This window comes from Oreochromis aureus, linkage group 16, assembly GCF_013358895.1.
Source record: "Oreochromis aureus strain Israel breed Guangdong linkage group 16, ZZ_aureus, whole genome shotgun sequence".
Lineage (NCBI taxonomy): Eukaryota > Metazoa > Chordata > Actinopteri > Cichliformes > Cichlidae > Oreochromis > Oreochromis aureus.
The window spans coordinates 19,397,864-19,425,823 of NC_052957.1; the positions used below are offsets into that span (position 1 = coordinate 19,397,864).

General features: G+C 38.6%; 1 protein-coding gene and 1 non-coding gene across 4 annotated transcripts; both read right to left on the bottom strand.

Moving 5' to 3' along the window:
• Positions 1 to 1,198: 1,198 nt before the first annotated feature.
• LOC116309748 (nectin-2-like) lies at positions 1,199 to 26,842 on the bottom strand. 3 transcript variants are annotated; one of them, XM_039600000.1, is made up of 8 exons: positions 25,890 to 26,842; positions 23,983 to 24,324; positions 23,385 to 23,687; positions 22,205 to 22,298; positions 11,532 to 11,686; positions 9,965 to 10,064; positions 9,437 to 9,501; positions 5,354 to 9,064 (listed from the first exon to the last, which is right to left on the bottom strand). In XM_039600000.1, exons 1-7 carry the CDS (start codon positions 26,029 to 26,031, stop codon positions 9,480 to 9,482), a joined length of 1,158 nt encoding a protein of 385 aa, XP_039455934.1. In that variant the 5' UTR covers positions 26,032 to 26,842; the 3' UTR covers positions 5,354 to 9,064; positions 9,437 to 9,479. The 3 variants fall into 3 exon arrangements, with proteins under 3 accessions (XP_039455933.1, XP_039455934.1, XP_031582305.2); XM_031726445.2 differs by having other exon boundaries at positions 5,354 to 8,679; positions 25,890 to 26,841; XM_039599999.1 differs by having other exon boundaries at positions 1,199 to 9,668.
• trnas-aga lies at positions 7,722 to 7,803 on the bottom strand. Its single transcript has one exon. It is a non-coding gene; the product is annotated as a tRNA-Ser (tRNA).
• Positions 26,843 to 27,960: the final 1,118 nt, after the last annotated feature.

The following is a 27,960-nucleotide window of genomic DNA, read 5'->3' on the forward strand; positions in this document are numbered from 1 at the left end:
CTTTTCCTTTGCCACCTTGTTCTTTGCTGGACACCTAACAGTACACCCAGTACTCCTGCCTACTTTCTTTCTAATCTTTCTCACTATCCCACTTCATCTTTAATTGATGGGGAAAGTTGACCCCCCAAAAACAATGTTATACCATCATCAGACTAAACAGATTTACAAGCAGCTCCCATGGCTGTTTCACCAATAATCTTGTAGAAGCAGCAGGTATGGAGCTCTCTCCCAACCGTTTAAAACAAAACAAACATCACAGACAGACAGTGCCCAATTTTGTTACAAATGGTTCAAGCAAAAGAGGAGAGAAAGACTGGCCTGATGCATGCCTTACATATGCTAGGGGTGCAGCTCAGTAGTCAAATGTAAAGGTTCCTAACTCAGAAGTACATGTGTAACAGCCATAGCAAAAGCCATTGGAAATAGCTAAGAAAGACCCTTCAATGCTTCACTGTGCTAAATAGCAACTGTGGCAAATCATGTTTTTCATTTCATTCTATGAGTTGCAGCCAAAAAAGTGTTAACAAAAGCGGAAATGACTTCTACTAGAAGTCATTTCTAGGGGGAAAAAACCAAGGAAAAAACAACACAGATTTAATTTTCACTTTCAGTTTTTGTCATAACACTCATTTATATGACCTGGCTGATACAGTACTGTAAGAATGTACTGCTGTTAAGTAGGAGTCACAAGCTGTAGTCCATCTTTGTAAATTTGGAAAAGCAGATATTGTCACATTGTTAAGGAGTCAGCTGGAAGTGTAATTAGATCTTCTGCAAAGTCAAGGAAAAACTATTAGGAAAATTAGGTAGTAGTATTGGGAGGTTCATTTTTTTTTAATATACAAACATAACTGATGAACGTTCCAGCTCTGGCCATAGATCACATAAGTAAAAACTGAGAGGAGGGTGGCTGGCTCAACAGCCTTTGTATTGCACATGAAGAACTGGAATGAGTGAGTGGCCTGGATAAAGAGTGAGAAATGAAAGCACAAATAGAATTCCTTTTTTTTTTTACCTTCTTGGATCACTGAAAACACGACTTTCTTCAAATGCAGAACACTTTTTCTTGGCTTTTATGGGCTCTGTAAAACAGAAGGCAGGTTTAGCACACAAGCCAGTGTACTGCTCCTGCACGTGCTCCAGTTTAACTGAGAATTCTGTGAACTGACCATTATGGGTTATACATTTTTGGTCCACGTTTTTTTTTTTTTTTTTGCCCAGATTTGTTATTTTTTTACAGACATTACCCAACACGTTTGGGTGCTCCAGGAAATATTTAGTGAGAGTAGAGTTAAAATTGTAGCTTAATTACGATAACTATGCATAATTGCAATACACACAAGTTTTAGTGTTACTTACATTTTTACTTATTTGTTCACTTTTTTATTCTGCTTTCTTTGTTTCCTTAGAAAACTCACAGCTCGTGTCCAGAATCTAAAAACAGCAGTTACACATGCCACGTTTTAAGGTCCACAACATCTTCTGCTCCTGTCTTCAGTCAGTTTCAACTTTAGTTTGCATCAACTGTAATTTGTTTGAAAAACAGTCAAAACCATCATAGTCTGGAATTTTTTGAGATAAAAACAATGAAATGTGTAAAACAGAAGGGCAATCTAGGAGAAAAAAAAGAAATTCAGCTCATACTAGTCCCCAAAAGGGAGTCCGTATGATGAGGAAAAACAAAACCTTCATAACACATAAAGGAAGCACAGATATCACGACACCATAACACAGTAAAACACAGACAAGCAACACGGGAAAATATTCCAGTGTGAACAGCTGCATCTGGGACACTGCAATCTCGCAATTGTGCCTCCAGCTGGGCCGTTGTCCACATCTAATGGGAGGAAAGGATGGGAGGTGTTGGATTCTGGCAGGGGAGGGTGGTGGTGAGGGCGTATCAGTATCATTGTAGATGTGTGGGGATGTGTATCCTGTGTTCAGCCCGAGACAGTGTCCTTTCACCTATTAGGTGAAGATTAACAGTCCACAGCCTACACAGGTGGCCTTGAGGAATAGCACAGGAGAGTCAGTTCATTCTTGTTATCATATCTCTGGGAAGAATTGTTGTTCTCATCGGTTTCAACCTTCAAGCGTTGTCCAGCTGGCGCCTTTTTAACCTGTTACCTGTTAAATGAAGGTTCAGTTAAAAAAATGTGACATTACAATATTTTACCCTCAAACATTTTATTTAAGGACTATCATGCCGTATATATCGAACTCACCCAAATACTTTTTCAGAATCTCGCTCACCTTAACCAAAGAAACTATGCATAGAATAAACTCAGACAGGCTTTACTGGGCAAAAATTGCATTCTTGGGAGAAATCAAGGAGAAAACCACTGATTGCTGAGCAAAAGGAACACAATGGCTGGTTTCACATTTGCCAGAAAACATCTTGATGATCCCCAAGACTTTTGGGAAGATCTGTGTCTGTGGTTCAATGAAAATAAAGTTGAACCTTCTGGAATGTTTGAGTCCTGTTACTGTCAACAGAGACTGTCATCAGTTCAGTCGCCACCACCTGTGGCCTCACCCTTTGGAATGAGAACGTTTTAGGCTCAAGGCACTGTTTCAGGTCATTTCCTGAGTTGGTATTCCAAAAGAAATACTGGCTGACCAAGGCATGTAGTTCACACTGAGGGAACTGTATGAATTATTGGGCATTAAATCTATTCGGACCAGTGTCTACAACCCTCAAACTAATGGGCTGGTGGAGCCCATTAGCGGCTGAATAAGACTTAATTCAGCCATGATTCTGAAGTTCATGCACGAGGATGAACGCAATTGGGATCTCAGGTTAGACCCTCTGTTATTTGCAGTGTGAGAGGTGCCTCCATGGGATTTTCTCCCTTTGAAATGCTGTTCGGCAGGAAGCCATGTGGGGTGCTCGACCTGATTAAAGAAAGCTGGGAGGAAGGTCCCAAAAAAAGAGATTCAGTATGTGTTGGACCTGAGAGCAAAACTCCACACTTTGGGGGGGTTATCACAAGAGAATTTGCTCCAGGCTCAGACAGTTTTAACTGGGAGATAAAGTGCTTATATTAGTCCCTTCCCCTAGCTCAAAGTTACTTGCCAAGTGGCAAGGACCTTTTGTGGTCACACAGCGAGTGGGGGACATTGACTATGAGGTCACACGGTCGGACGGGGAGAGGTCACGCAGATTTAACACTTCAGCATCCAGAAAGCATGGAAAGAGGCAGAAACCACTTCTCTGGTGAGCCTGGTGAAGGAAAGAGATGAGTTGGGGTCAGAGGTACCAAATTCCATCATTCCTGCCTCCCTCCATTGTGATAACCATCTCACAAAGGCCCAGAGAGCAGATGTTGCCAAGTTGCAACAGCGCTTTGCAGACATGTTCTCCCCCCTGTCCAGCCAAACATCGCTCATCGAGCATCATTTTGAAACAGCCTGGTGTGATGGTGCGTTCACGGCCTACAGGCGTCCTAAACATAAAAGGCAAATTGTTCAGAGGAAATTGGCTGACATGCTGAAACTGGGAATAACAGAAAAGTCACACGGCTACTATATATTTGAAATTATATAACCCTAACCCTAATTTTCTTCCTTTGTGATACATTTTTTCAGTAGTAGGCTTCATTTTTTTTTCTTGTCCATGTATTGTTTAGCCTTTATTCTTGTCTTCATCACAGAGGACTGAGTCGGTCAATGCAGAATCCTGCTCTACCTTCAAAAAGGTTTTTTTTTGTACTGTGATCATTGTCCATATATACTGTCAGACACTGTCCAATCATCTTTACTGTATTTGGCTGAAATGAATTCATACAACAAGTAATGTGAAATCAAAAATAAACAACAGTAGTAGTAATAAATTCTCAGTGTCCAAAAGAGGATGTTGTACTCAGATTATGAGCTTTTCCTTTGACTTTCTTTAAATCAAGCGACACTTGGAATCCTCTCCATACATTTTACCTATTTCATTTATAGCATAGCATATATAGAATGAAACTTGAATATATAGAATGAAACTTGAATACATAGACTGTATGAACCTCATGTTTAGAGATGAAGTTTTTCTGAATTCTCTGCCTTTATAAAATGGCATCAGCTGAACTATTTCAGTACTTTGTAGAGCTTACATCGCATCACCTTGAAGAACACGTTTTCGTTATTGCAACATTTCTAGTGCTCATGAATAATGTTCAACAAAATGTTTCTGGGAGAAGATTATGCACGCTTCTTGAGGGAATTTATTAATCACTGATGGAGATGTCAACTGAGCAAACACTTCAAGCAGAAGCTGAAGCACATGTTATGGGCTCATTATACCAATCTACATCTCAAAGAGGAAGGCCAAGGTAAGTGATAAAAATGGAAACAAATTTATTCATAATGTGTATGGCACTTGACACAGTCAACAGATGGCAAATACGATAATGAATGCAAGGAATAAGGAAGAAGTTAACATATTTGTTATTTCGTTTCTTTGAGAGGACGGAGAGCAATTCAGCGGAGGGTCTACAATGTCACTGTCCCAAATCAAGTGTGATATGTCTTTATTTCTTTTTAAGTTGGATTAATATTAATTATTACTTCCTGCATTGCAGTAATATAATATTTTGTTTGTGTTATAACTAACAATGCTGTATAATGTCAGGGTTGAAATATTGTTTATCTCAAGATTACATGACAGAAGTACAATGTCAAAGTCATAGACCTTTATTTTGATGTACATCTAGTGTCATCATAATAATATATTTCTTCTTATTCCAGGCATACTGACACAAACCATACGTTAAATCCTTGGGGGTTTGTCTTTCATGGAGGAGTTGACGGCTATAGTCGCTGCATTACCTACATGAGATGCTGCACAGATAACAGAGCATCAACTGCTATGCAACTTTCACAGAGTGCTTTTGATCTCTTTGGCCTCCCACAACATGTCAGGGGTGATGCTGGCAGTGAGAATATATTGCATGATTTATGACTGAACATCAAGGGCCAAAGAGAGGAAGCTTTATAGTTGAGTGAAGTTTGCATAATCAAAAGATTGAAAGATTGTGGGGCGAACTAAACAGAGTTGTGTCAGCATACTTTAAAGACCTTTTTCTCTTCATTGAAAATGTTGGGATTTTAGATAGCACTGATCCATGTCATATTAGGGCTCTTCACCATGCATATCTTCCAAGAATTAACAGATTTGTAAATTAATTTGTAAATCAGTGGAACCACCACAGTTTAAGGAAGATGGAAAATAACTCCCCACTGCAGCTGTGGACTGTTGGAATGTTGCAGCTTCCTCAGCATCACACACCGCTCAGTCAAGTGCACTTCAGACATTGTTTTATCTTCATATTCACTTGTGCCATTTAAATCATAAAAGTAGTCAAATAGTGTTTAAAGTATACTTTTCTTTCATGACAAACCCTACTTGTCACAGTAAAAAATGTTACACTATATGTTACATATCATGGTATGATGTACTCATTTATCTGTTAATAAGCAGGAATTATGATTTTTTTATTAGATAAAATATCTGTTATACATTTTTAACTATCAAACAGTGAAATCTTTTTTAAACTCTTACAGGTTGATATTTGGAAAAAAAATGACACAAAGTACAATATATACACTGCCATATAGGCAGGAAAACAGATGAGCTACAATCCAAAAACAAAACATGCCTCACATGTATAAACTGAAGCAAAATTCATCCATCCATTCTCTTCTGCTTATCTTTATCTGCAGTGCTAGCCTATTCCAGCTACAGGACAAGAGGCAGAGTACACCCTGGACAGGTTGATAATCTGAAGCTGGGTTAACAATATTAAAAAGAAACAAGAAAATAAAACATGCATATGCAAAATAGAAAAACAAAAACAAAATCCTCATCATGTCTACAGTCCTTGAAAATACACATCATGCTCTTCCAAATCCTGGTGAATTCCGTATTGCAAAATCCATGTCTGATTTGAAAGTAGTGTACACTACATGAACTGGGATACGAAGGATATTTTCACAAATATTGGCCACTGGAAATCTGCAGTAAGTGATGAACTCAAGGCATTCCAGCCCTGAGAAAAACCCAGGGAAAACAAGAATATGTTCCAAAGAGACATCACTTTCAACTATAAGATTGAAAAATACAAAATCAAAATGGGATTCTGACAAAGACTATTGGTATACTGATACATTAAAATACCAAAAGATTAATGCAGAAGTAAAACTGATGCATATTTTGAAAATTAAGCTGTACTTTGAAAGTCACACATGAATCTAATTAGCATTTAATCTATACAGTGAGACCATAATGTCGAAAAAAGAAGTTAGTGAAAACCACAACAAATTAAGCTTAGGTGGATGCAGAAATAGTCTATTATTTGTACTCAGTAAACAGGATTGGTAATAATGCATTTATCTATGCTTTTAATACACTGAAGTGAAACTGAAATCACATTTGGGTACAATGTTCTTTGTAAATTCAGCACTTGCATCGGTACTTGGTATTCTATACCTACTGCACAATCCACTTTGTATTGTCTCTGTCCTGTCTTTGTTTATTGTACTGTTAGTATTGTACAGTTATCATTATAGTATTGTATAGCTAGTAATTAGTACCTTTTTATCCCTTAATTTTACCCAAATTTAGCATGTTATTTATTTGTAATTTCTAGTTTTATATCTCTTGGAGATATATATTTTATTTACTTATAAATGCACCAGTTTTCACAAAAAGTCACACTTCATCTGAAGAGGGTCTGTAGAGCATCTAGGACACCTAGCCATCAAGGTTAGCACGTTGTTAAAGCCATCTCTGAACCTAGCCAAAATAAAACAAAATCTAATTGTATTTTATATTATAAATATAATAAATATTATTATATTATATTATATTATATTATATTATATTATATTATATTATATTATTGTTACTTACTTTCCTGATGCTCTGTATCAGGGGTGAACAACATTTTTTTCCCCTTACTGGGCCAGACTCTCTTACATATGCAAAAAAGAATGCCCATACATGGAACAACTGACTTGACACATGACACACAGGGACCTGTCATGAATTGGAGTAAAAGTGACAGATTGCTTTCAAATACATCTGTTCTTTTGTTCCATAAGCATGACTTTTCTGTGAGTGTACAGTCGTCCCAAATGCTACTAAATTTTATTTATTTTTATTTACATTATTTACATATTCACATCCCTATATCAGCACACATACAAAGTTTTATGTGAATTTTAATTTTATGAATTACAACTTTCTGTTTTGTTATGACCTGTACGAGAATAGGACTTTTTTTAACGAGTGGGTTTAAGTCAAATGTTAATACTATTACTCTACAGGCCTGTGTCACCAAATAAAGATAAGTAGGGTAATATTTACCATTCAAGAACACATTTGTGTATACATTCAGTGTTTCACCACACACTGACTTTAGTTGGACAGGCTTTTTTTTTCTTTTTTACCATTACAGGATGTGTTTAGACATACCTTTCAAAAGGAGCACGGGTCCATTGAAGGACACACCAGTGAGCCAGATCCAAAGCAGTTTCTTGTTTGTTTTAATAATGTATACTTTATTGATTCCCGTGGGGAAATTCCTCTCTGCATTTAACCCAATCACTCTGTGAAGCAGTGGGCAGCCACTGGGCGCCCGGGGAGCAGTGTGTAGGGACGGTACCTTGCTCCGACCTTCCGATCATGGGGCCACCACGCTACCTACTGAGCTATCCCTGCCAAAAGAATTCTTCGTTGTCGGCAGGATTCCAATCTGCGCGGGGTGACCCCAATAGATTTCTAGTCCATTGCCTTAACTACTCGGCCACGACAACCATTTCTCCAGTGTTATGCAAACATTGTGACCAGCAAGACTGATCAAGCTGGTTACCTGTGCAACTCCATCTTGCAGTTCTAGATCATTCTCAGCCTGTAAGATCTAAAACCCATAAAAGGAAATTAAAATATTAAATATTTGACTTCTACTATTTAGAAGGACAAACAAAACTATTAGCTTCAAAATCACCAGTGATATCATTAACAACAGTAGAGGCTTGGTTCCACTGGCAGCCACTCATGCCCGTGTCATAACACTGCCTCCACTACGTGTGACTTGAGCTATTTTTTTTCTTTACTATACTTTTCTCCTTCCATCATTTTGGTTAATCTTGGTTTCATCGGTCCATAGCTTCATAGTAACATAGCATAGTTATTTTAGATGTTTTATGGCAAAGACCTTCCAGTTATTTACTGTTGAAAGAAACATACTAGTCTCAATGGCAATAACCCACCAACAGAATAATGATGTACCATTCTTAAGACGTGTGTCACCAGTAACACTGGCAGAAGAACCCACTGATAAGCCATGTGAGTTGTCACTGACAGTGGCAGATGTTCCATGGAGTAAGACTCATCCTCATCAGTAGCAATGACAGAAGGATTAGTGGACATTGTGAGGGTACAATGTAATTAAGGGAGTTTTAAATCCATCTTTGCCTTTCGCACTCTCATTTTATGAACATACATACATTTGCTGAAATACTCAGGTTTGCTTACTGATTCATTGTCCTCACATAAAATGATCTTGTCAGGTCTGACATAAATTGGCTTCCGATGAAACAGTTTTTTCACAAGGTCTCCATTAAAAAGTCTCTTTGGAAGTAAATGATGGCTCAACTAGTTTGGTGTGGAATGCCAGCAAAATCTGTAGCCTAGGGAAGAAGAAAACATAGTGTATATGAAAGTTTTGCTCATGCTAACAGACTAAAATACAATACATTTTGTTAACTGTAAAAGATATCAATCCAGTCATATGATCAGTGCTCTAAGATCCTTTTTGGAAATATCCAAAGTTGACCTTTAATAGTATAATAGGAACTAAAAAAACAATTTCTATAAAAAAGGATCTAAAGCTTACCCGCATCCTTCCACAACTGTCTGGAAGGCAGTCCTTATTGACTGCATTACTTTGTCTGAGTCCCAGTTACAGCTAAACTCCAGTGCAGATTTTAAATGCAGTTACATGGTCCAATTTGCATAAACAAACACCCTCTAGCCCCGTGGTAGCTAGGACAGGCTCTTGGAATCCTAAATTGGCTAAGTGGAAGAGAATGGATGGATGAATGGATGGATGGATAGATGATGGAAGATAGTGGGACGGATGGGTGGAGAAACTTAACAATCACATAAAAGAAATTCTTAAATTCACAAAGAACTTTTTGTTGTTGTAACAACTGAATGATGTGCTTTGTTTTTACACAATGTTTGCAGATTAAGTGAAATGTTTCCGCAATTAAACAAATTAACTGTTGTGCACAATTTAGTCTCCACAATCACACGCTGTCAGTCTATCTCACACAGTTTTTTACTGTGATATTTTTGTTTACTTAGCTTACTCTAGCAATTGAAACGTACGGGCAATTACTAAACTTCCACTAGTAATTTCAATACATTTAGTTCCGTTCTTACCTCTTCTGCCTTGGGAGACCAGGAGCTATCTGATCGGAGAGGTTCACTGCATTTGGTCTCCCACTCTGAAATAGTGAATACATTTCTTCATCAGTAGTACGATGCAGGACACTGGTACAAATATTAGGTTGGCCAGAACATGCATTTGCCAGGGTGTTAATTAGCTCCTCATTACTTAGAATTTGAACCACAAGATTCCGTGTGGACTGGCTCATAGTGCCACTTCTCGCAGCTAAAAACAAGGAAAACACTAGATTGCACAAGCGCCTCCGTCAAGTTTCATTCTATACATTCAGACTTTGAATGTAATATATATGTATACACATATATGTACACACACACACACACGTGTAACATTTCACACATACTGTTACTTACAATTAAAGCTGACAGTCTTTCTCTCTATTGCATTTGATTGTTTATTTCAAATGATCAAAAAGCTTTAGACCTATTTGAACATTATGTGTATATGGTTTAATATCAGGAGAACTACATATTAGGTATATGAAGTGTTGCTGTTGCGAGTACCTTTGAAAACATCCACATTTAAAGAAGCACCATGCTGCAACCCCAATCACATTCAGAGTAAGCAAAAGACCAAATAAGGCCCAAGCAGCAGAACATGCTCCTACAGGGACACAAGAAGGAAGAATATAATTAGACTGATGTTGTTCTCTTTCACTTTCATGGCTTTTAGTTTTATATTTCACATTTAGATGACTCAGACAATATTGCAAGTCTTCTAAATGGCAATAGGACACCTCAGGTGGCTTGGCTGTATTCCAAAATCATTCTATACCTGGACTCAACATATTTAAAAACTTCCATCTGCTGGCAGGTGAGGCACAAAAATAAAAGACAAACTTAATATGACCGTGAAAGAAGCAGGCTGGCAGTTTTTGGGAGTAACAGAATAAATGTACCGGCGTTACGTATTTAAAATACAAAATTTGGGTAACTGTGTTCTGTTAAAGTTACCGTTTAAAAAGGTAGTATTCCGAATACAGTTACTTTGTTGACATAAAGGGATTACACGGCTGTCTTTTCCTGTTTCATATGTTAGGCTGTCCCCTCTCTATTTTTGGTAATTCCATGCTGGTAGAAACCCAAACAAAACACTCATTAAGAGGCTCTAATGCCTGGGTCTAAATCTCACGGCCCATGTCACCTCTACCTGCGGCCCGCATAATGACGTGAAGAAATATTTTAAAAAATTATTGTTCAAAAAATTATTTAATATGAAGGCAATAGGCAGAGTGTTACAGGCATAGCCCTAAAGAATGTAGCCTCATGGTCAGTGTAGCCCAGTTGTAAGTGAGCTATTCAGACTCGAATGTACACTGTGTTCATGTTTTTCTCCTTCTTTCTTCCGTTGGAGCAGACTTTCAATGCCTCTCTTTGTCTCTCACTGGCAAAGCTGACCCAGACAACAAAGTAAAGTTTTTGGCCACGAGCCCGACACGGAACTCGATGTATTAGTCAGAGGTCCCTTTACTGTGGTTCGGAGCCGCAGACCTGTTTTATATACGCACAGAATAGTTTTCTATACAAGATTGCTGCAAAAACCTAATGTCCACCCTACCGTTACTCATTTTATGTTAAGATTTAAAAATCTAGTTAGCATTGGTATGGTGAGTAACCCTCAGTAATAGTAATAAATCACACAGCAATAGTACATTTATGTAGTTGTAAAAAGCTTGCTAATATAAGTAATTCAAAGTATTCAGAACACGTTACTCTCATTGAGTAACGTAACGGAATATGTTAGAAAATACATTTTGGGGCATGTATCCTGTAATCTGTAGTGGAATACATTTTAAAAGTAACCTTCCCAACACTGCAAGCTGGTACATGTTTTGAGCTTGTAATGGTGGCCTGAGTTATAACGATGTATTGCACTGAGTGGCGCTTGAGTCATCCATTCATTCACTTGTCAGTTTCATGCTGTTTATACTTTAAGCCAATCTCTTCAAGCTAGTTGGTGTTCAGAATAAGATCAGAATGAAGCAACAACAGCAAAAGCTCAATTAACAACTCAGAAAAAAATTCAGAAAGATTTGGACAAACTGCACAGCTAAATCCAAGCTGACCTCACCTGCTGCAACATGCACATAGAGCTGACCATGTTCACGTCCATATGCATTAGATGCTTCACACTGATAGAGGCCATTTAGATCAGAGGTCAGACTCAGCAGTTGTAGCTTTGCACCCTCTACTTTGACACCAGGCTGTGGCAAAGGCTGTCCAGATCTGGAAAAAACATGAACAAGAACTACATGAAATGTACAGAGAAGGCAAAAAAATGTGAGTTTTGCAAAAATGCAAATTAATTTTAGTCATTAGCTTTTTGCGTTGCACTTTTCTTGCTCACACCAAAACATTACATTATTTAATTTTTACCTAATTACAAGGTATGGCTCCCTGAAAAACAAGATCGGGTAGAGGCAGCCAGGCACATTCACATCACAACCCTCTCCCAATTGTTTCCATTTTCCCTTTTGATCCCCCCCCCATTAAATCATGAAGATAAACACCATATTATTAAGCTTAGAATTCATGTTTTGGCACAACAAAGATCATTCATTTACTCAAATCAATACTGTCTTATTATATTCACTCTGTTTTACATTTATTGTCCACTTGCTGGCACAGTAGAGCAAATGAAGCACAATGCAGCTTTGGCCCATGAGTTTACCAAGTGGATGAAAAGCTTTAATGCTTCATGAAACTTCATACAGCCATTACTAATTGCAGGACGAGGATCCAAATACTGAAACATAACAAAAAAGGAAAAAATAATTAATTTTATTCATGTATACATGTGTATATAGCTATTAGCAGTGGCTCATGGTGATGGTTTGACTTAAATTTCTAACTTCCTAATTAAATCCCTCCATCTGTTTTCTTACCACCACAATTACATCTTCCTCTCTTTCTTTCTCCCTCCATTTTGGGACTACTGTCCCTTGTCGTGCACTTCTCCATGGATAGTGCTAACAACAACACCTTTATGTGACTACCAAGGCTTTATAATAGTCACTGCTTGTAATAGGACTGATGGTGCAGCACCTAACATTTTGGTTAATTTGATCAATTTTTCTGCATCTATTTCTAGTTTCTTTTTTCTTTTTCTGTCATAGCGTTTAAGCTCCACCTTTTCACTTTTGGTTGTCCATCTTTATCAAAGGTTTCTTACACAGTAAACTTCTGTTCTACAGGGTGGATGGTAGGAGAACGGCCGGTCATGTTAAGAGATTTGATCAGGCAATCCAGTGTCAGTAATGAAAAAGAATAAATGAGTGGCAGTTAGTGCTTGTAGGGCTAGTGCGCAGTGGACCACTAGCCAGCCTGTAGGCTGTAAAATGATATTGACGAAGAAAAAAAATGATATTGACCCATCGGCCCAGACGTGTCCTGGCACACTGGGAAAATGCCAGGTATGCCAGATTACCAGTCCAGCCCTGGTAGGTAGAAAGACTAAACACAGATGGGCACAACAGACACAAACACAGTGAAGGAACACAAAGCTCAGAAAAAAGGAGTATCAAAATAAAACAGTAAGTAACTCATACAAAGGTTAAATAAAAACCTACACATACCAACTTAACACTGAGGGAAACACTGGGAAAGGATAGAAAACATGCAAGGCTCTAATTTCTCAATGGCACCAATGCAACCAGCTGCTTGAGTAAGAAAAAAAAAAGCCTCTGTGTGGTCAACAACAGAAACAATATGCCTATATCGTGCTCTAAACCAATCAGAGATAGTCATGGGCAGGACCTCTCTGATTGGCTGTGGTACAGATATTCCTTGCCTACATGTGTATGTTTGAAAGTGCAGGCGGATAGAGAGAGGTGAGTAGCCTAGGACCGATAGAAGTTGATGTAACTGTGGTTAATGAGAAAAGATGAAGACAACGAATTATAACTTTTTTGTTAAGGCCTGATCCGTCTGAAATTCATAGCCAGTGTTCTGACACGGAGCCATCAAGCTCTTAGGTTATGTCTAACACTAGTCCAGAGGCGGCATCAGATAATGAGCCACATACGATTGACTCCGAGCCAGAGCCCACTGAAAGTAAAAGGGGGAAAGTGTATAAATTTCAAACAGAGTGGCTTGACCAGTTTCACTGGCTAAGATACAGTAAAGCTGACAACGTGATGCACTGCATTTACTGTCGTGAGTGTGGAAAGACCATGGCCGGATGTTCTGGGAATCCATCCTACCTGACAAACTATCATACCCATTGTTTCTGCACATGTGCATAAAGTACATAAGGTAGGAGGTTTTGCCAAAGTAGTATGGTTTGTCAGAACACCAGCAATACTGCATTTGTGACTGTTGCTAATACGTTTCAGACTGAAACGCTGAAAAAGCACAGTGTATCCAGAAAACACATTATATGCTGCGATAAATGCACTGCCCAAGTGTCCCCTCTCCCCACTGCCCTTCAGTGGCCGGCAGCAGTAAACAGGTCGTCAGAAGAAGCCGAGATGATGATTAGGTTTAACATTGCCTACAATATTGCCAAAGAAGAAGTTCTGTTCACGTTCAAGTTCAAGTCCAAAAAAAATCTTCACAAGAAAATGGCTTTAACGTAAACCCATCGTACAGTAATGATGTTGCGTGCGCCCAGTTTATAGGTGTCATCGCAGACACATTCAAGTTGGCCACCTAAGGACTGCAATGGAGGACAGCCCATAAGATATCAAACTGTTCAGATGTTCAGATATTGAGATGTTCGGCTTGAAGCCTTTGAGACACTTTAAGGCCCTTTTAATTTAGATTTTCTTTTTATTTAATACATCTTGAGGTGTTTTAAGTTTAAATTTCAGCTCAGAGAAGCACTTTAAGCACAAGCACTTTTTCAGTAACTTATCTTTCTTGTAGAACTGTGCTCCAAATAAAGAACTTTGTGTTGACAAGATTGTTAGTTATTATATTCACAAATCAATATTGTCTATATGGATAGCAATTTTCAAAAAAAAAAAAGTAAAAAAAAGTGAACATTTAAAACTGCAGTGTTAAGCGATGCAGTAGAAAGATTTGGGTGCACCTAACTTTTGTGCTGGTGCACCCAAGAAAAAGGTTAGCCTAGAGCCCTGACATGTACAAGACACTTAACAACTAAAAGCAAAATGATAACAGAAAAGCACTAAATAAGCCAAAAGTAATATTAAACAAAAGCACAAAACCCTTTTTTAAATATTAGTTTCTCACACAGGCAGCTAAAAATCACTTAATTTAGATTTTGAGTACACCATGTGACCAGATGATTCATTATTTAGTTTCTTTTTTTTTTTTTAAATATCTCTGTCCAGCCTTTCCATGGGGAGTTTGTTTGTTCTTTCCATATTTGCACGGGTTCACGGGTTCACCAGCTACTCCGGCTTCCTCCCACAGGACAGAGACATGCAGTTACTGGTTCTCTGTTTTAGTAAGCTGGTGACGCGCCTCTTACCATTATAGCAAGTAGGATAAGTCCCAGCCCACACGCATGACCCTGAACTAGATAAGTGGACAATGATTATATAATTTTATTTTTGCTTTTAAATTAAACACAACATGCTTACACAAAATCAACCGAGAACAATTACTACATTTAGCATTTGTGAACTTATAAGCATGAAAAGAAAAAAAAGAAAGGGGAAAAAAAGAAGAAAAAATTATAGCAATATTAACTAAATAAAGAGTAAAATAAACTAAAAAAATTCACGCGGAGTGTGAGGCATGAATTATGATCAGTTAATTTTAAGAATGCTAGAAATGGTTGCCAAATCATACAAAAACTCGCCAGTTTCCCCTTTCTATCAAATCTTATCTGTTCCACCCTGGCCACAGACACCATCTCATTAAGCCACCTGTTAAAACACGGTGCCGAAGAAGACAGCCACTGTAAAAGAATAAGTTTCTTTGCAGCCAGCATACCCATTGTAATGATCTGTTTTTGTGAAAAGGAAAAAGATTCGACTGATCCAAATGATCCAAGTATAGCCAATGTACCATCAAGTGGTACTTTTTTCCTAAATTGGTTTGAAAACCACATAAAAATCTGGCTCCAAAAAGCATTCAAGACAGGGCAATGCCAAAATAGATGTGCAAGGGAACCTTCACCGATATTACATCTATCACATAAGGGGAATACAGAATTATAGATCCGGTTAAGTTTAAGTTTAGAAAAGTGTAATCTGTGAATGACTTTAAACTGGATTAGTTTATATCTGGCGTTTATTGAGCCTTTCTGAATATTGGACAAACAATTTGACCATTGGTCCTCAGACAGAGGGACACCGAGGTCTTCAGCCCATGTTTTCTTAATTCGATCGGAATCAACTGGTATTGTAAAGCACTTGACAACTGAGATATCAGATGTTTAAAATCTGCTTTCCGAATTATATCAAAGTATGTACGACTTCGTGGCTTCAGTGGAAAGTCTGAAAAGTGTCACGGTCCTGGGTCGGTGACCCAGTGTTTTGAGTTTCTTGTGTCTCTGAGTTTTGTATTATGATCTTAGTTCCCTTTGTTCCCCTAGTTTATTCTTTAGTCTAGTGTCTTAGTTTGGCTTTCTTGTATTCTCTTTAGTTCTCTGAGTATTTAATAACTGCCCTCTGTGTCTCCTTGTTCTGTGTTTCTTAGTTGCTCTGTCTCCCCTAGTCTAGTTTGCATCTGTGCTACTTCCTGTTTTACTTTGAAGGTCCATGTCTCTTGTGAGTGTATTCTACTTTGCTCCCTCGTCTCGTCAGTTCTGATTTTTCCCAGCTGTGCTCCCCTTCTGTGTCTCATTCCCCTCGTTACTTCCCAGTGTATTTTAGCCCTGTGTTTCCCTGTGTCAGTGTCGCGTTCTCCCTCATGACTGTGTGCCCCTCCTTGTGTTTCCTCGTAAGTCAGTTACCTTAGTACTTCCCAGTTTAGTTTCATGTTATTTTGTATCGCTATTATCTACTGTCAGCAATAAAGCTGTATTTTGAGTTCAGTCCTGTTTTCCTGTGAGTCTGCGTTTGGGTCCACTTCCTGCCTGCCACACAGCCGGTCCATGACAAAAAGTTTTGTTGAACAAAATTCCTTATTTGAAGATAACGAAAAAAATGTGATTGAGGTAACTGAAACTTTTCTTGAAGTTGAAGGAAAGACATAAATTTGTCATCTATATATAAGTCCTCAATGCATTTCAATCCCTTTTCCCCCCCATTCTAAAAACACCCTATCCATTTTACCTGGTTTAAACAAGTAGTTATGCATTATTGGCATTCTTACTGAAAAGTCAGGTAGTTTAAGAGATTTCCTAATTTGACTTAATATCTTTAAGGAGTGTTTAACAACAAAATTACGACTGAGCGAATTATTAAAAGAACCCGTGTTAGAAAACAATAAGACCGGTAATGAGGCTTCAGATACTGTTGCTGCCTCTACCTGGATCCAGCTCGGAAGCTTGTCATGACAATAATCAGTAGGCGAACCCCACTGCCAGTGGGCTATAGAACTCTTTGCTGCCCAGTAATAATGTCTAAACACAGGGAGACCTAACCCCCCGCAGGAAGTATTTTTTTGAAGATGAGCCATGGATATCCGAGGGGGTTTTCCTGCCCAAATGAATGAAAGAATCAATGAATCAAGCTGCTTAAAAAATTTAAGTGGCAAATAAATAGGAAGGTTTTGAAAAAGATATAAAAATCGTGGCAAAGACACCATTCTAACTGCATTTATTCGACCGATCAGAGGAAGCAGTTTCCATTTTCTAATATCATCTTTGAGCTTATCCAGCATTTCCAAGAAATTCAATTTATAAAGGAGTTTGGGATTTTTAGAGATCTTAAGGCCAAGATAGGTAAAAGATGTAGTTACTAATTTGAATGGGAGTGAGCTGAGGAACTTTGGGCATAGATTATCTGTTATTGGCATAAATTCAGATTTATCCCAATTGATCATATATCCTGATAATTTCCCAAAGTGTTTAATGCAATTTAAAAGATTAGGGAATGAAATTTCTGGTTCGGAAAGGCAGATCAGTAAATCATCTGCATACATATTAACAAGACTTTCCACATTCCCAAATTTAACTCCCTGTATACCTGGGTGGTTTCTTATGTTAATGGCAAGGGGCTCCAGAGCTATATCAAAAAGAAGCGGTGAGAGGGGATCCCCCTGTCTCACTCCGCGTTGTAATTGAAAGGGGGAGGATTTATCTGCATTAGTGAGAATGCAGGACACCGGACACAGATAAATCATTTTAATCCAATCCCTAAAATATTCCCCAAAACCAAATTGTTTTAGAGTCTCAAATATATAAGACCATTCAATCTGATCAAACGCTTTTTGGGCGTCCAGAGAAAGTACTGCTGTTTTAACCTCTTTTCCATAACCTGAGTAAACTGTATTTAATAATAAACGGACATTATTAAATGACCATCTACCAGGGATAAATCCTGTTTGATTAGGATGTATAATTGTTGAAATATGTTTACTCAATCTTGTAGCTAAGATTTTGGTTATGATTTTATGATCACAATTTAAAAGAGCAATGGGTCTATAATTTGCTGGGACGCCTTCCTCCTTTCCAGTTTTGTGAAGCAAACAAATATTTGCCTCGTAAAGTGAAGTTGGTAACCTTTTATTTTTAACGGAATCATTTATCATCCTAAGCATGAGAGGAATAATTTTATTTGATAAGTGGACAATGATAAGTGAAACCAGGGCTGGACTGGGACAAAAAATCGGCCCGGGCATTTTGACTAGAGACCGGCCCACCAGGATAGAGATTGAAAATGTGACGTCATTCAGGGGTAAAACCGCAAAGGATTCTGGGAACTTGAGGCAAGAGGTACTAGCGCACGCAGGCTTTCAATTGAACTCAGTTACACAGCGATAAAAAGAAACCCAAAAATGGCAAGAAGCTGTTGTATTATTAACTGCAATAGCCGGTCGCATGACAGCCACGGGAAGCCGACGGGTAAAGAGATCGGGTTTTTATCGGATTATGTCGTTGAAGAGAAATTTTTAAGCCATGTTTCAAGTAAGAGCCAACGGATGGTCTAGATATACCAAATATAACGTCTCAGAACACTCCAGCTCACATGTTAGTCTGCTCCAAGCATTCCCACAAAGGTCAGTGTTTTGTAGTACTTAATACGTCGTCATTTTTCTTAACATAATTGGTGATATAGGTTACAAGCAAGTCTGGCGCTGAACAGAAATTGTCACGCTATGCTTCTTTATTTATTGTATATAATATTGCGTTTCGCTTCTGTTATTACCAGGGTACATTGACAAAAACATATACTTTTATTCACAGGATAAAACAGTTGTTTTGTATCACTAATTGTCCAGTGCGATTACAACATACAATATTATTGTCACCAGAAATTATTTCCACTACTAATTAATTACCGTTGAGCTCAAAGGTTATATTAATAAACGGTTAACGATTGTGTATTTATGAAGACGATTTGTGAGACTGGTAAACTTACCTTTGTTTGTACATGGTCTTTCGTTCTACACGGTGCATTTCAAGGTCCTGTACCCATCCGTCGGTAAACTGTACCCGGGCTTGTTGCAGTGACCTGAAGTTACTAAAACTTCATGAGTGTATGCACTCACTCCAAGATCCATATAATTATAAATCTGAGCGTGGTGAAAGTTGGGCAGCACGCTAACGTCTTTTGTCCACTTTGTGTGCTCGTAAGGGTCTGACCCTCTCACTCCTTTGATTTTTTCCTCGTATCTTTTCTTTGCCTTTTCGTCGAGTCTGTCTTTGTATGGTCCGGCATTGTTCTCCTTAGTTTTGTACATTCCTTTTTTGTGCGGCAAAGAAAAACCAAGAAGGTATTGGAACCGGAGAATGAACGTTTTTGCGGTGCTGCAAATGCTTGCATTTGATGCGGTATTTGGATTGTTTTGCCACGAGTTCCTGGCATGCAATGCGCGAAAGTCACGTCATCTGTCAATCGCTATAGGAAAAACCATAAAGCCTTTGCATGAAAACAACTGCTTTGATGTACACTGCCTTGTTGGTATATATGTATCAATCTAATAAACTTAAACCTACACCATCCTCCCTATTCTGGATTTTAAACAGTACATAGCGGAAACAAAAGACTGCTTGGTCGAGTTAACCTCCTGAACTATCTACAACACATGGTAGAAACCTTAAATTAAGACCAAGAACACTAGAGGTGAGACATGATCATTAATTAATATTAAAATTAATAAATGACAGATTTAGTGATATTTTCATAAACACCTCCTTTCCTTTTTTTGTTCTCCATTTTCTTTAGTTCGTCTATAAGATTGCTGAACAAGGGGGAGGGTGCATTCGGCCTCCTCGGCTGTAATTGGTCCAGCCCAGAGTCGATCATGACCAATTGGCCAATCCAACACCTTTCATTATATATACCCTTCCTAAAAAAAAATAAAAAAAATAAAAAAATCCATCGGCCCATAAAAACAAAAAATCGCCAGCGGCCCACCGGGCAAATGCCCGGTATGCCCGATGGCCAGTCCAGCTATGAGTGAAACTATGTCTCAACAGTCTTTCAGCTTCTGTCTGCTGAGCTAAAACAGCCTCCGCAATCCTCCAGAGTTCCAATGACAAAACACTTTTTTCAGTCAAGTCACAATGTCTCTTGACTATTGCACAGCAATTGCAATAGGCTAGAGCAGATACTTTTATGTGGCATTTTGAATGCAGTTTTCCTATCCTGTCACTGCACATTGACTTGAGTAGAAAAGATGATCAGATATATTTAACTGGATATTATCAAAAAGGAGGGTTGAACCACTATTTTTATTTTTGCTTTTAAACCACAGAAAGCAGGATTTATGAGAACATTTATGTTTGGAACCCACAGTGCCGGTCTGGCTGGAGTGCAGTTTTACTGGGTGTCTTCTGGGTGTGGCCTTTAATCCAGTTTCCAGCAGTTTTCAATTATAGGCTTGTTTTATAGCCTCGGTTGTGAACATTTTGTTGTACTTCTTTTTTGCATGTTGTCAGAGGTTGTTAATAAATATTAGTTAACCAACAACAGCTGATGAGTTTCAGTGATACTGGTAGGCCTGTCATGGGACTAGTGAGCAAGGGGGAGTTGTGCTCTTGGTTGGGTTGCTAGCTTAACTTTGGTCACAATGTTCATCCTCAATCATTAGATTTTCTCATTGTTGAAGCTTTCTGGATTTTTGGCCTCCGTTTTTTTTTTTTTTTTTTGTTTTTTTTTTTTACTTTACGAAAAAATATTGGCTTAAGAGGACCATCCACACATTAACAGCCATGCCTCTGAGAGTCCTACAGTTTATGCTCAAGACTAGAATTCTCTGAGCATCTTCAACTAAAATTGAAATGTGTTTGCACATTTATCTCTTGGAAAGAGCTCAGTGTCAATGAAAGGAAAAAAACCCCTAAAAAAACCCAACAACAACAAAACTTATGGCATGGTAAATGGCCTGTATTTGTATAGCGCTTTTACTAGCCCCGCCTAAGGACCCCAAAGCGCTTTACATACCCAGTCATCCACCCATTCACACACTGGTGGAGGCAAGCTACAGTTGTAGCCACAGCTGCCCTGGGGCAGACTGACAGAAGCGAGGCTGCCATATCGCACCATCGGCCCTTCTGTCCAACACCAGTAGGCGGTAGGTGAAGTGTCTTGCCCAAGGACACAACGACCGAGACTGTCCGAGCCGGAGCTCGAACCGGCAACCTTCCGATTGCAAGGCGGACTCCAAACTCTTGAGCCATGGTCGCCCTCCATGGTCCTCCTCCATCAAGTCTATTCAGGTGAAAAATAACTTTACAAACACAATCACTTAATATACTTCTTTCAGTGTTTCCCTTTTCACAAACAGTCATGACAGTGGATGGCTCTGAATATTTGAGCTTGCAGGGGTCTCCTCCTGGTCTCAAACCAGCGAGATTTCACGTACGAATGTGTAAACTACTACACTATGGAGTCACCACAAGTATCTAATGCAATAGTATCCAACTTTGCCCAGCTTTAACAGAATTTTTATTTAATTTACTTTGTGATCTTTTCCATGTGAGTAGGCTACATCAGATTTGACAGTTGCTGCATGCAGAGCATTCATGGAAATAATCTTACACAGCTGCATTAGAAGCAGTTTGCATTTCACATGAGAATAACTCTTACACGTGACTAGTTTTTGTACAGTTTATGTGATTCTTAGGTTTGTGGTTATTTTTATGTCATCTATTAAGTATGTTTCTTTTAGTCTTCCGTTCTGTGTGATTTTTGAGTTTTTCTTGCTCATTGTCTTCTCCTGTGTTTAGTCAGTCTCATCTTCACATTTGTTTTTCTCTTGTCTCAGTGTTTGCTGTTCCATTTCTGTCTCCCCAGTCAGTCATGTCCCCATGCTTGTTTCTCCCTGGTTCCTGTGCCAAGCCTTTGTGATATAGTATCTGTGTTATCCTACTTCCTGTTTTAGTTTTTACAGTCCTTTTGCCTCTTTTCCTGTCCTTCTTTAGTATGAATGTTATGACCTGTTGTCCATCCCCTCGTCATGCGTAATGTGTGTTCCTCGTCAATTTGTTCCCATTTGCTGTGTTTCTGCTCCATTTTCTAGTTCCTAATTTCCTCCTGGCCTGTACCGTTCAGTTTTGAGTATAGCATTTTGTTACAGCAATAAGACTGCCTCTTCCATTTCATCCCTTTGTGTTTGGGTCCTGCCTAACCTGCCATTCACCTCTTACACACACACACACACACACACACACACACACACACACACACACACGCACAGTAATTATTCAAATTACTTTACCTGCTCCAGATAAATTTTGCATTTGGGTTGGCTTCTGTCACACACTCAAACGAGTCCTCTGAAATTGCTCTAATGTTCACTTCTGTGGGTGGGACTGCAAACAATATAGAGAAAAGTGTGTTAATTCTAAACTAAGGAAATATAAATAATTTCACATATGTTTGAATCCTATCATGGCACACAAATCCATAAATCTTGGTTACTTTTTTACAAACACCTTCAACTAAAAAAAACTGAAGGTTGGTAACACTGCAGGACAGTGCTGTGTCACTGAAATGGTCATGGATTGGTACTGAGGGATGAAGGTCTGCTGAGAGAGCATTCATCTATGTCTTCACTGGCATTACCTTGGATTTCTGGCAAAGCTCAGTCCATTAACTGTAGCTACTGACAGTCAGCATGTCTCTGACGAAATCAATGAGTGTGAAGTTTGACTCTTTTTGATGCCTCAGTTCAGGTAAACTAAGCTCATTCAAGGTAGCCAAAAGCTCCAAATTGAGGTATATTGACCTCAGTAAAGATCAGTTTTTTGGTACTTGGTATTTTGTCTTTCATCTGACAGTCCAAAAAATAAAACACGCACATTAAGTATTATTTAGTCTTTAACAATAATGGCGTAACAATAGCCTTTGTATCAACCTAGATATCCTAATTTTGTCTTGACTTTTGCTCTACTTATCTTTCAGAAATTCTTTCTTCATCTGTTGTGACATAATATTGACTGCCACAACCAGGAGACAAGGTCATGAGAGCAGGGGAAATGTCACAATTGCATATGAAGAAAGAAAGAAAAAACTTAGCAAGTCCTGGATGTGTACTTTTACAAAAATATTTTTATAGCAGCTGGCTGTGGGCTGTGGCGCAGACTGGACACAGCTGCAGTGCCAGAGGAGCCAGGATGGAAAAGTTGACAGCTAATATCTAATTATACCTCTCCCATTTCTACGCAGCAGCAAAATGGTGCATTGGGAGAAAACGCTGAGCGGACAGAGAGAAGACAGCATAGACAGAGCTGGCAGACAGTGCTGTAAAGCAAATAACAGTGTAGAAAATGTAAATAAAAACACTGTAATAAAAGAAACGGCGTGTGCAAGGTGCGTGTGTGTTTTAAACAATTAAAATTCTAAAATCAACAGTGACACAACAAAAATAACAAACTACATCATCAGCTGACACTCACAGTAGACCTGTATGGTGAAGGGCAGACTTTTTTCTGTAGACAGGGAATCACCACTGATGACACACTGGACCTGGTGACCGTTAATCTCTCTCGTAGGAACGCCAAACAGAGAGCTGACTGTGGTAGTCGTCCCGTTGTCATACTGAGTGGAGTTTGTTGATGTTCTCACTTTGTCTCTCAAAGCACCAGTGAGCCACCTCACCTCTGCAGGAGGCTTCGATCCAGCAGCCGTACAGGTAGCAAATAAAACCTCTTCTGTGCCCAAAGTGGGAAGATTGTCCTTGATGTTTGTGAAAGGAGGCACTAGGAGAGTTACAGAAAACTAATAATTCAATATGTAAGCGTGACAGTAAAAGTAACTCTGTCTACATCTCATATACAAACACATCTCTTAAATAAATTTTTTGTTCTTTCTATACCAATCACTATAAGAGGTATCTCAGTGCCCAAAGTGGGAAGATTGTCCTTGATGTTTGTGGAAGGAGGCACTAGGAGAGTTACAGCACACAAATAAATGCATACAGGATGGTGAAAGTAACTCTGTCTCTGTCTCACACACAAACACCCAGAATATTTTAAATAAAGTGTTTTTTCATACCAAGCAAGTTTAGAGGTATCTCAGTCTTCTGATTTCCACTGGGAAACAAGGTGAAGATGCATGTGTAGCTGCCTTCATCCTTCAGGGCAACATTGGAAAACTGGAGAGTTCCATTTTTGTTGTTAAAATTCCCGATATATTTAAATCGATCATCACCTCCATTGACAAACTGCGCTCCCTCTCTGGGTAGGACAGTTAGCAAATTGTCATTGTGAGGTTTTTCTCTCGTCCTCCTCTGCCAGGTAATCTGTGTCAGGTCATCGGTGGTATCAATGACATAGCACGGTAAAATAGCGGTGCCTCCTTGTTCCACTGTCACACTTCCACCAATCACCTGGAGAGCTGGAAAGTACATGAAAGATCAGATCACAGTTGAAAAAGCAAAAACAAAAGAGCATCCAAGAAGATTTTCACACTTAAACACTTAAAACACACAATTAATTGACTGTTTATCTTGATCATTATTTTGACTTTTAACAATTAAATAAAAGTGCCTGAGTGAGAATAGAAATAGAAAACAAAGCAAAAGCAGACCAAGCTCTCCCTGACCATGTGCCTGGATGTGCCAGTCAGCTGTTTTGTATTAGTCTGGAGGAGTAACACTATGTCAGTTACAGAAATACAGTGCTATGAAAAAGCATTTGCTGCTTTTATGATTTCTTATTTTGCATATTTGTCCCAGTTAAAAAATTTCACATATTAAATAAGAATAACCCAAATGAATACAAAAAATACAGCTTTGAAATGCTGATTTTATTTATTAAGGGAAAAAAGTTGTCCAAACCTACCTGATCATATTTTCCCCCTAAATCTAATTATTGGTTGTGCCACTATTGGCAACAAGAACTGAAATTGAATTGAAAATAACACTGCATTATGCATTTCTTCAGGTTATTTTTGTCTGACATCTGAAATATGTAAGTGTGACAAACATGCAAAAGAATAAGAGATCGGGGAGTGAGCAAGCATAAAAAACAACAAACAGATGTAGATGTGCAGGCAGTTGTGCAAACACAGTGAGTGAGAGGAAGAGAGGAGAGTATTTATGCTTCCATGAGAAGAAATGAGGAGAAAGCTTATATGAACCAAAAAGCAGAGTTAATCTGTTTCACACACACACCGATGAATGAATATTCCTACTATGATTATTTAGTGGCCATAGATGGGCCTAATGGCAAAAAACATGGAAATTAATTTACACAAAATAAAAGGTCCTCAATTAATTATACTAATTTTGATATTAACAGCTACTTCATTGAAGATTTCATTAGAAAGAAAGAAATGATTTCATCCCCAACCATGTTCACCTCACATGATAAGGATGCATTATTTCAAACATACAATGAAAATATGGAAATGCTTTTCAGATTTTGAGGGGAACAATTGGTGGACCAGCAAACATGAGGTAGTATTAAGTGTTTTTATTTCAAAATTTAAAAAAAGTGCTAGTAAAGACAGCCTTTAGTGCTAAATTTCTGACAAGCAAAAAACATGAACAAAACTTGTGCTATTTACAGAAACTATATAATATAAATGATATTTGGTGACCTTCAAATCATCTTGCTTTAGTCTGCTGTAGCTTGGCATCGGTTTCTGATATCACGTTTATCATAAAGCACACTTTAGGTAATAAGTAATCTGAATACAGGCAGTCAAAAGTCATTTGACTTTCATATTACTAAAATAAGTGGACTAGCTGGATTATACTTTGCTCCAAATACTGACTTAGTAAACACACTCTTACTATTGCTTAAGTTTTCACAGCAGATTGAAAAAGAAGAATCTTAAAATTCTCATTTATTCAACTCCAGGAGACTAGAGGATTGCTTTCTTTGTGTGTGACTTTGCTGACTACTGAAAGGTAAATCCGAGCCGATCCAAGGATGTACAAAAAAGTTTCAACATACCGTCAGCAGCTTCTCTGGTCAGCAGGAACGCAGATATTATCACCAAGCGACAGGGTATCATGGAAAACATGGAGTGGCGCTGAATTATCATAGTAATTGTCCGTGAAAACATAAACAAAACATGTAACTCTATTCGCTTCATTTGTTCTTCTTTCTTGTGATTTGCTCATTGCTGCTGCTGCGGCTATCCACGCCCTCTGGTTCAAGCAGGAAGCAAGGGTTACTTTCAAAGTCAAATGTAGGAATGCGGGGTGGATACTTGGTCAGATTTGAGAAACATCATATGTTTTACATTCTTTTCGTTGTTTTCGGAAGGTGCCGCTTGTTTTGCTATGATCAAGCAGAAATGAAAGACATGGGATAAGCATGAGTCTAAGCCAGCTGCCGTAGGACGAGAGGTCCATGGGCAGTGTTGGGAAGGTTACTTTTAAAATGTATTCCACTACAGATTACAGAATACATGCCCCCAAATGTATTTTGTCACGTATTCCGTTATGTTACTCAATGAGAGTAACGTATTCTGAATACTTTGGATTACTTAATATATTATCATGCTTTTTACAACTACATGAATGTACTAATGCTGTGTGATTTATTACTATTACTGGAGGTCCGCGGCTCCGAACCATACTAAAGGGACCTCTGACTAATACGGCGGGTTCCTTTGTGGGTCAACTTTGATTGCGAGAGACAGAGAGAGGCGTTGAAAGGCTGCTTCAACTGAACTTATTGTTTAGGAGGAAAACAGGAACACAGTGTACAGTCGAGTCTTAATAGCATACACAACTGGGCTCGTCAGGACATAAAGGACATAAACGCACAGCGCGGACCGGCGGATCAGAATCAGTGAGATGTCGCCTTTCTCACCCGACGAGCGCTGCAGCTTTAAGCGGCTGCGCGCGCTCCCGCGGACGGCAATCACTTTTTGGCACAACAACTGCACGGATACGGTCGGGGCTGAAAGCCGACAGCTCGCTGCTGATTGTGATGTTTCGGCGGGTCCGCGCTTTGTGTTTACGCCCTTTTTGCGCTGATTCTAAAGCTGTTAGTTTTATCTCTCTCCAAACAATATTGACTGAACCAGCAGCAAAAGAAGATCCAAACTACGCTTCACATAAACATCGTCATGAAATCACTCTGACTTTTACTGTTTTGCTTCCACCATGATAAAATCACACTTCATGCACAGCTCTCTCTCTCTCTCTCTCTGTACTTCAAGAACAGTTTCCCGTCTAAAAATCTGTTTTCTGCATTATTCGCTTGCTTGTTACGCACAAGTCTACCGTTGTTTACAGCGCTGTCAGGCGCTGGTTTTTTTCTTTCGTTTTACATACTTCCGAAAACATAATTTCTGCCGTTCAATAATTTTAAACAAATTTAAACTTTTAAAATTATGCAAAATGCAAAACACTTAGCCGTGTCTCTAATAAAACCGCTGTAACGTTCATATGTTGATGAATGGTTTTCTTTCGTTTTTGATGTACTGCAGAATATTTTTATAAAATCCCAGGCCAGGAAAACCACCTTCATGTTTTTCTGTGTTTTATCTTCAGCTACTTTGACACAAAGGCATCTGATGTGATGCTCACACCTTTGATAAAGTCTTGCGTGTGTCAGCTTCCTTTTTATAGATACAAAAATATGTAAATGTAGTGATCTGAATTATAATATTTCTGACTGTCAAAATTTCCCAGATTCAAATCAAATTTAATTGAATTGAATCGAATCGATTCGGGACCTTGTGAATCGGAAACGAATCGATTCTAGAAATCAGTGACGATACCCAGCCCTATATAACACTGCGTATGGCAGTCATTCTCCCTGCATTACGGACTACACTGCCCATGAGGCTACATTCTTTAGCGCTATGCCTGTTAAACTCTGCCTATTGCCTTCATATTAAATCATGCAGCATGAATGGTCTGACCTGCTCAACCTGCTCAATCATCCAGATAAGAAAATCCACAAAAGTTGATTCTGTTCTTCTTGAAGTAGCATTTTCAAGAAGATGTTTTGTCACTCATCAAAATATCATCCAAGTGACACCTGGATGGTCTTTCCCTTTTAGGTG

Coding starts and splice junctions, on each gene's coding strand:
- LOC116309748 (XM_039599999.1), bottom strand. CDS start 26,031: ATGAAGCGAATAGAGTTACATGTTTTGTTTATGTTTTCACGGACAATT. Junction 24,325..25,889: donor GACCAGAGAAGCTGCTGACG/GTATGTTGAAAC, acceptor TGTACTTTCCAG/CTCTCCAGGTGATTGGTGGA. Junction 23,688..23,982: donor GATACCTCTAAACTTGCTTG/GTATGAAAAAAC, acceptor TAACTCTCCTAG/TGCCTCCTTTCACAAACATC.